The sequence below is a fragment of the Denticeps clupeoides genome, chromosome 10, assembly GCF_900700375.1.
Source record: "Denticeps clupeoides chromosome 10, fDenClu1.1, whole genome shotgun sequence".
NCBI classification, from domain to species: Eukaryota; Metazoa; Chordata; class Actinopteri; order Clupeiformes; family Denticipitidae; genus Denticeps; species Denticeps clupeoides.
In genome coordinates, this window is record NC_041716.1 from 14,162,087 (window position 1) to 14,171,548 (window position 9,462).

Below are 9,462 nucleotides of genomic sequence, written 5' to 3' on the forward strand. Positions count from 1 at the left end.
GACAGCACTGTAAACTGTAGACACCACCGCAAAATCCTCAACCAAACACTTACGAACTATATACAACACTGGCACAGAGCCATACATGCTAAGGGGAAATCCACAACTCCACCTCACTCTCACTAATGTTATGCTCTGGAAACATGACTAAAATGTAGCTCCAGTTTTGTTTTCAAAATTTGCATACAAAGTCTGGCAAGACCATTTGGGTCACCCTCGTGACTCAATCACAATATGCAAATACTGAACTGGTTTGTCCAGTTTGAAGAAACTTATGAAAGAAGAAATCGGTATGAACTGTGTATTAAAGTTTACTTCATCTAAACAATTTTCATCCGATATAAAAATAATAATTTCTCCAAAAAAATGCCTGACCTGAATAACTGCACCATTTTTTTTTCTCTGTAATAAGAAATAAGAATATAATAAGAACATTTTGTTTTGCAGACAAAGTTTTATTTGAAAGCATTTTATTTGTCTGTAATTACATTTTAATCTTTCATGCTGTAGTAAAACCATCCTTTAATGCAGTAGTTACAGCACCAGTAAGGCGTTTTAACCTTTAATCACTTTGCAAAGAATGAGGGGAAAAAACAAAACAGACACCCATAAATTATTTTTAATATAGTTAAATTACTCAACATTTGGCAACAATGTGTAGTGGCATCTGACAAGTTCTAAATATAGACATTGGGAATTCTTAGATTGACGGGAGGTTTCCTGGCAGACCCGACTGTTGTCAGCAGCAGGTAGGCTTTGGAAAGTTCACTGTGAGCAGAACCATGCTGTGCAGATACAATGATGTCTCTGATTCTGTGTTAGAGAGATGGAGAAAGAGAATGTTGCATGTTTTTGATCACTATGTCTGATCTCTCAAGTAATGATTTACAAATAAACAAATACATAAGTAATTGTAAAGGCATTTAATGGAAACCAGAATCACATTCTAACAACCCGGTCCGGTCTCTTCTCAACACATATCTTGTCCCACATGCGGTCCGCCCCAGTGGTCTTAGCCCTAGTCATATGTTCTGTTGTCCATCCACGTTCCCTCAACCCTGGTCTGTCATTTCCATATACAGCTACAGCATTTGGAAGACACTCTTATCCAGAGAGCTTTAAATATCACTGAAAACACTTGTTTGGTTCACTACGACACAATATGTAGATACCGTTCACATAACAACTCAGAACCCAACTGTTTTTTTTCGTTTTGTTTTTTTTTGCAATATTGAATATAGAAACTGTTATAGAATTACTGTTAAGAAGTATTTTCTAAACAGGAAGGACATCTAGTAGAAATTCATTCCACCACCTAGGAGCCAAGACAGAGAAGAGTCTAGATGAATGCTTTCCTAGAACCCTTATAGATGGTGGTACCAGTCGAGCAGTGCTGGAGGATTGGTGAGATCGAGGTGCAGGGTGAGAAGTGATGAGAGATCTGAGGTAGGAGGGTGCTGACCCTTCCTTGGCTTTGTAGGCAAGCATCAGTATTTGGAATCTGATGCGGGCAGCTATTGGAAGCCAGTGGAGGGAACACAGCAGTGGAGTGGTGAGGGAGAATTTGGGAAGGTTGAAAACAAGTCGTGCTGCAGCATTTTGGATCAGCTGAAGAGGTTGAGTAGCACTAAAAGGAAGACCAGCCAGGAGAGAATTGTTGTTCTGGGTAAGGTATATAGTGAGCTGATTATAGATACTAAATTCTAGGATTTTTGAAAGAAAGGGTAGGAGAAACACTGGTTTATAATTGGAAATGATTGGCAGTAGATTCTAGGCATTTTGAATGCTGTTGAGACAAGATCAGATGTTAGTGACTTATTAAACATGGATGTGATGAAAGGGAAGAGGTCATGAGAGATGGATTAAATGAACTGGAGCCAGTAAAAAAGGTGTAATCTGGGTATTAACTACAGGTGGTCAGTGTGTCCAAGTTATGAACTGCATATAATTCAACCATAGACAACACATACCTTTGAGGTCTATGGAGAAGTTTAGCCACCGGGAGAGCCACTCTCTGCATTCACTGGGGCTGAGTGAGTTTCCATTCATCCCCCTGACAAAGCATGCCTAAAAGCACAGAATGATTATATATTTTTAGAGTGACTTATGCATGGAAGTATGCATTCTAATTTTAATGGGTTTAGTGTTTAATTAATAACTTTCTGGCCCCTGAGGTCCATATGGTTTCACTGTCTGCAGCCATGCATAGAATTTCAGTATCATTTCTCACACAGATAAGCAAGCGTAGTCCGTTCTTGCTCTAACCTGTCTCATCTCTGCATCGCTCAGCTGGTGCAGGCCCAGGCGAACGATGGCTTGATCAAGGTGCATCAGTTCTAGGGCATGGCTATGCAGCCGTTGCCTAATCAGAAAAGCCGGGAAGCGAGGGGTCAAGAAGAGCATGGGGCATAGCTGTCTCTGGAAGCCAGGTAAAGATGAAGATAAGAAGGGAGAAAAGCATGGTGCATGCTCAACTAAGAAGCCTTGAGTATTTCTGTACCATGAGATCAGCAGTCATTATCTTGATTCCCAAAGGGGGACCTGAAAACAAGCTCCGCACAGCATGGACTTCTGACACCAACGGATGTCCTCCATTTTGCACCTATAATTTTTGGATGCATTATTAAAAAAAATAAATAAAATAAAACAGATGACCACAGGTTCAAACTCCAAGCAAGACATTTAACCCTCCAGGGTTAGTGTCTCCAGGGGGACTGTCCCTATAACTACTGATTGTACGTTGCTCTGGATAAGAGCATCTGATCGAAATGTAATGCAAATATTTAATCCTATACCAATTATAATATCATGATTCAGTGGTATTTTCAGTTCCATGAACTATAAATAAAGTTTACTGATGCAGTTAACTGTTTAAAAATGTCAGGGCTATGATGAACCTTGTTTTATGAAGACATCACAATCAGTAGTGTGTTTCCCCAAACATGGGTAACTTGAATGTACATCCTCAGCTCTTAAGTAGAACTTAAGTAGAGCCAGAACTCTCCCTACAAGCGATGCTGATTTTCACACATCACAAATGTTCCCAACATCAGAGGCACATTATTCATTATCGGGAGTTTATTGCAGTCTGTTCGATTAAAAAGATCCTGCTCCTCTTGAAAGTGATTTAACATGAAAAGTGAGAATGAGAAGCATTTCTTACGCATTATTTTAAGACACTAAGTCATTACTGAAAGAATTTGACAGTTTACCCACCCTATATCTCTCCACTACTGTGTGAACCTGTTCCTTTTTAAAGCAACTACATCAAGAAAAGCACTGCATGTGCAAAAATAAAATTTAAAAGGCACAATATGTGCACAACTGTGTATATTATTCTCTGTGCTCTTACTTTCTATCTACAGGAAAGTATTCACAGCACATCACTTTTTCCACATTTTGTTGCGTCACCGCCTTATTCCAAAAGAGATTGAATAATTTTTTTCCCTTCAAAATCACTTCATACAACACTCCAAACTGACAACGTGAAAAACGTTTGGCAGTGTTTTTCAAGAAAACAATAAAATCAAACCATTGTTTCAGGTGATGAAACTGAAAGAAAACGTGCTCATTTTTACATCCAATCACTGAGCAACTGCAATGCTTCACAACTTTTCAAGCCACGACTGTCGGTGGAGCTACGTTTTTAGGGGAGGGGTGGGAAATACTCTGGGTGGACAAAGCATAAGAAAGGGGAGGTAACCCCTGATGACATAAGGGGAGACAATACAGATCAGACCGTTTGAGCTGCCGCTCTCTGAACAGTGAAGTAGATTGCCCCAAGCACACTTTATACACATCGCTATTTCAAGCCACTGCAGGACCATAGACAGAATCTTTATTGTCATTGTCAAGTACAACAACTAGCATATATTCAAATATAATACAAAATATCATACAAATATAATACAAAATATGGCACTTAAATTAAAGGATGAGGTAGAAACCTTATTGCACATGAAAAAGAAATTGAGGTGGAGTTGGAAAAATCGATGAAAGTTGTGAGTGGCATGTCAGGAATCCTTTATGATGTTTCGTGCTCACAGCAAGACCTGTGCAGTTCATCCAGAGAGGGTTGAGAACAGCCAACGACTGTTTCCTGGGCAGTCTTCACAAAATATAGTCTCTGCTGAGCCTTCACCATCTCTAGTTCACACCCCAGGACAGGTCCTCCGATATGAACACCCAGAAAGTGGATGTCTGACACCCTCTCTCCACACAGTCTCCACTGATGTAAAGTGGTCAGACGCTCCTTCTCATGCCAGTAGGCAGACTCATCTCCACCAGAAATGAGACCCACCACAGTGGTGTTGAATGCAAATTTGACGATGTTGCTGTTGTGGGCGGGGGCACCGTCGTGTGTACACAGTGTGAAGAGCATGGGGCTCAGCACACAGCACTGAGGAGAGCCAGTGCTGACACTGAAGGACAAGGAGATGTGAAAGCCTATCCAAAACCTTTGTGTGTGATCTGTCAGGAAGTCCTAGTCCAGAGACAGGTGGAATAGAAGAGTCCCTGATCTGACAGCTTACACATCTGTGAGGGAGGATGGTGTAAAAGGTGGAGCTAAAGTCTATAAAGAGGAGACGTGTGTAGATCCCCTGGGGCTCCAGGTGGGACAAGTTAGAAGAGCAACCGCTACAGCATCCTCTGTAGACTAGTATTAATGTAAAATAATCTCACAAATTGAAACTTTTCATGATTGGGGACCTTTAAAATGACCGTGCACTGACGCTTCCCATCCAACCTGATGGAGCTTGAGAGGTGCTGTAAAAAGGGAATGGGCCCAACTGGCCAAGGAAAGGTGTGCCAAGCTTGTGGCATCATATTCAGAAAAACATTCGGCTTCTACTGCTGCCAAAGTTGCATCGACAAAGTATTGAGCAAAGGCTCAATAATGTGATTTCGCAGTTTTTTTATTTTTAATACATTTGCCAAAACCACAAGTAAACTTTGTTATTATGGGGTGTTGTGTATAGAATTCTGAGGAAAACGTGCATTTAATAGATTCTGAAATAAGGTTGTAACTTAACAAAATGTGGGAAAAGTGAATGCTGTGAATACTCATCATATCATATAGTACTTAAATTACACTCCGCACATCTAAGGTGGTTTAAAAAGGTATTTTGGAAACTGTGGCCCAGGTCTAGAATATCATCTAGTCTGATCTAGTCTGAACATGTAAAAAGCCTAAAAAAGCCCCCCCTTTCTACACAGACACACACACACACACACACACACCTTGTGGCACAGATCTGTCAGGCGTATTTGGAGGCAGCTGTCTTCAACCTGCCTCACAGTCTGCTCCAAAATACTCAGTACAGGTCTGTAGTGCTGGGCTCTCTGTGAGTGATAAACTGCCTGAAAATCCACCAGCTGCTGCGGTGTCCAAAAGTGGCGGATCAAAACCTGACGTGGGAACAGGTACCTGATGTGAAAGGAATATTAAGGCAGTTAGATTAGTCTCATTGGGTCTGATGACAAGAGGAAATCATTTTGTACAAGCAAATCCAGAAATTCGCTGCTTTGCTTAAAACGCTATCATGCAGTCAAATAAACTACTGAAAAAAATATGCATCGGGCATTATGCTTGGTGTTAAAAATAAAGGTATGTCTGATAATAATTCATTTTTGCACATGTACATAAAACACACCATATTCATAATTGTAAAATAAAAAAAAGGATATTCCCTTCACTAATGCAAAGTTTAATGCCTGATGCCTAGTGATTGGTGCCCTGAGCTGCATGTGCTGTTGATTGGAATCATAGAGCCCAGGGGGCGGCAACCTTTAACACTCAAAGAGCCATTTGGACCACAAAAGTGAAAGCACCGGGAGCCACAAATTCTTTTTGACAGGAAACATTAAGATAACCCTGCACATATTATTTTGCAAATATTGACTTTAAGTTGATAAGTAAGTTAGCATAGTGCTGCAATGTTTGGGTGATCAGATCTCCTCTTTTCCTTGAACATGTCCAGCTGGGTTCTACTATAATTGAACAAACCGATTAACAGATCTGGTGGGGAAAATACACAAATCCTGCATTTTAGGAAATGAAAAAGTCAGAAAAAGACTCACATAAGGGCAAACACAAGGTAGTTGGCAAATGGAGGAATGGAGATTACCACCAGTGGAATGGCTTTGATCATGTCTCTGCGAAACTGAACAGAGAGTAAGAAATGTATGGAAAGCACATTTTATTGCATACTGCCATTATTCATTGACCTGATTGCTCATGTTGAGTAAACCAACCTGCCTCAGTTTCTCTAAGTTGTGATAAGACATCTTGAGGTGATTCATGTCACTAGCTTGAATTTGCGCTCTGATCTTAAACACATCCTTAGCATCTTGGAACAGGAGTCGAAACCCTATAAGAACCACACAAACAAAAACACACACGTGGACAGGATTTTAGTCTTTTCAATGACATAAACCCAGACATTCATGGAGGCATACGAGTGCCAAAATTAAATTCAAAATTAGATCAATAATTAAGTGAATAAAATGAGACATAGATTATTTAAAGTGGGAAATTAAAACATCTATAGTTCATTTAATGCGACAGGAATGATTAAAAAAAAACTGTAAATGAAAACATTATTAATTAATTAAAAGTGTCACCGGAATATTTTACTATTTATTTAATTTGGGCACATTCAGCACATCATGAATTACTTTTATCAGTCAGTCTGACCCATCAAAGTAAGCGAGTGGGTAAGTGAACTAATTAATTATACTTTCATTTCATTATTTAATTACTGGTGTATTTATATATTTAACTTTCACACCCATAGCACATGCAAGATGATTATGATTAATAATGTGTTAGTTCGAAAGCTGTCTTGCCTCGTAGAAAAGTGTGGTAAAGGACATAAAACTGTGGAAAGCGCCGCTGCAGGAATTGCTCATATTTGCTGTTGGTCCACTGTACTCCTTTTAGAATGCTCCGGCCAATCCCTGATCTGGCCCTGGATGTCGAGTAAAGTCTGTGCAGAAACCAATAAAACATTTTTTTGTCATATTTTCTTTTGCTTACTAGTTATTGTGTGTTGTTTACTGTGGATGTGTGTGAAAGAAGTGTGTACAGTCATGGCCAAAAGTTTTGAGAATGATAAATACTGGTTGCCACAATGTTTGCTGCTTCCCTTTTATCTTTTTTATTATGGCAATTTGCATATACTCCAGAATGTTATGAAGAGTGATCAGATGAATTATAAAGTCCCTCTTTGAAATGAAAATGAACTTAATCCCAAAGTAATACATTTTTGTTGCATTTCAGCCCTGGCACAAGAGGACCTGCTGAGATCATTTCAGTGATCCTCTCTCTCGTTAACACAAGTAAGAGTGTTGAGGAGCACAAGGCTGGAGATCATTCTGTCATGCTGATTGAGTTAGAATAGAAGACAGGATGCTTTAAAAGGAGGGTGATGCTTGAAATCACTGTTCTTCCTCTGTTAACCATGGTTACCTGCAAGGAAACACGTGCAGTCATTATTATGTTGCATAAAAAGGGCTTCACAGGCAAGAAAATTACTGCTACTAAGATTGCACATAAACCAACCATTTATCAGATCATCAAAGTTTCAAGTGTTGTGAAGAAGTCTTCACAACAAGACATTACATTAAATTTTTCAGACGCCCTCATCCAGAGCGACTTACAACCAGTAGTTACAGGGACAGTCCACCCCTGGAGCAGTTTAGGGTTAAGTGTCTTGCTCAGGGACACAATGGAAATAAGTGGGATTTGAACCTGGGTCTTCTGGTTCATAGGCGAATGTGCAGGATCGGGGTGCCACCATTGCAGCGCTTGCTCAGGAATGGCAGCAGGCAGGTGTGAGGGCATCTGCACGTACAGTGAGATGAAGACTTTTGGAGGGCAGCAAAGAAGCCACTTCTCTCCAAGAAACACATCAAGGACAGACTGATATTCTGTAAAAAGTACAGGGATTGGACTGCTGAGGACTGAAATGACAAAAGTAATTTTCTCCGATGAAGCCCCTTTCCGATTGTTCGGGGCATCTGGAAAAATGATTGTGCAGAGAAGAAAAGGTGAGCGCCACCAGTCCTGTCTTGTGCCAACAGTAAAGCATCCTGAGACCATTCAGGTGTGGGGCTCATCCAAGGGAGTGGGACACTCACAGAACACAGCCATAAATAAAGAATTGTACCAAACATCCATCGACAGCAACTTCTCCCAACCATCCAAGAACAGTTTGGTGAAGAACAATGCCTTTTCTAGAATGATGGAGCACCAGACCATAACGCCAAAGTGAGAACTAAGAAGCTTGGGCAACAAAACATGGCCAGGTCCATGGCCAGGAAACTTAATCCAAATGAGAATTTGTGGTCAAACCTCAAGAGGCAGGTAGACAAAAAAAACCCCACACAAACTCTGACAAACTCCAAGCACTGATTATGAAGGAACTGGTCGCTATCAGTCAGGATTTGGGCCAGAAGTTGATTGACAGCATGTCAGGGTGAATTGCAGAGGTCTTGAAAAAAGGACCAACACTGCAAATATTGACTTGATGTAATTGTCAGTAAAAATGATTTGAAACTTATTTTAACTTCAATGCACCACAGAAACAACGGACAAAAAGATCTAAAAACACTGAAGCAGCAAACCTTGTTAAAAAACAGTTTTTGAGTCATTATCAAAACTTTTGGCCACGACTGTATGTATTTTTGGCACACAGCAGAACGTATGGTCTATACCAGTGGAATATTTCTTTAAAATTCAACAAGTTAGTGTCTGTAGTTAAATTGTAATCAGAGAAAAGTTGTTTTGTCACATAGAAAATACAAGCAATGCTGTCATGTCATCAGCTAACGAGAAGTTCGATTAACAGATTAATACATGTGAACTTGAAATGTTTCCTATAGGTGAAAATAAAAACGTTTATGGCTAATTTTAAGAATGAAATGTAGGTCCACGGGTGAAGTGAAAGTAAAAGGATAAGTTCACTCCACTTCTAGGGGTTGTGCGGATTCATTCTGTTAGCGCGGCATAGAAAACGCCCAAGTCATTTGCACATAAAGGCTCGATACTTGTTTAGTAAAATTCTTTACAGTACCTAGTCAATGAATGGGTCAGCAATGGAGAGCACAGGCCAGCTCTGACTCCGCGAAGTCGCGATCCGCAGAGCAAAAACAGCACCGAACCATGGCATGTCCGAGTACAGGACAGCGCCATGTTCGAAGCGATGGGCGACAGCTATGTTGCCAGATTGCGTTCGTCCTTGCCCTTCCTGCACGAACGTTGGGTGTGTTGATTTTTTAAACCATATGCATTAAAAACTTTCGAGCTCCAATTTTTTTAGATATAATACATAATAGTCTGAAATGCTTTCAGTAATATTGAAAAACCCAAATGTCGTTGAAGTTGAAATTGCAGTAAACAAACTATTCTGGCAACACGCATTGAATCTATGTGAACTAGAGCGCCCTCTAGACGACGTT

At 40.2% G+C, this 9,462-nt stretch overlaps 1 protein-coding gene across 4 annotated transcripts; it reads right to left on the minus strand.

Moving 5' to 3' along the window:
• Positions 1 to 605: 605 nt before the first annotated feature.
• Positions 606 to 9,203, minus strand: letmd1 (LETM1 domain containing 1). 4 transcript variants are annotated; one of them, XM_028993600.1, is made up of 9 exons: positions 9,078 to 9,203; positions 6,850 to 6,989; positions 6,256 to 6,371; positions 6,082 to 6,164; positions 5,242 to 5,428; positions 2,501 to 2,602; positions 2,266 to 2,418; positions 1,971 to 2,067; positions 606 to 813 (listed from the first exon to the last, which is right to left on the minus strand). In XM_028993600.1, the coding sequence occupies exons 1-9, from the start codon at positions 9,194 to 9,196 to the stop codon at positions 740 to 742; spliced, it is 1,071 nt and encodes a 356-aa protein (XP_028849433.1). In that variant the 5' UTR covers positions 9,197 to 9,203; the 3' UTR covers positions 606 to 739. The 4 variants fall into 4 exon arrangements, with proteins under 4 accessions (XP_028849433.1, XP_028849435.1, XP_028849434.1 ...); XM_028993601.1 differs by lacking the exon at positions 606 to 813 and adding an exon at positions 830 to 1,627; XM_028993599.1 differs by lacking the exon at positions 606 to 813 and adding an exon at positions 830 to 1,786.
• Positions 9,204 to 9,462: the final 259 nt, after the last annotated feature.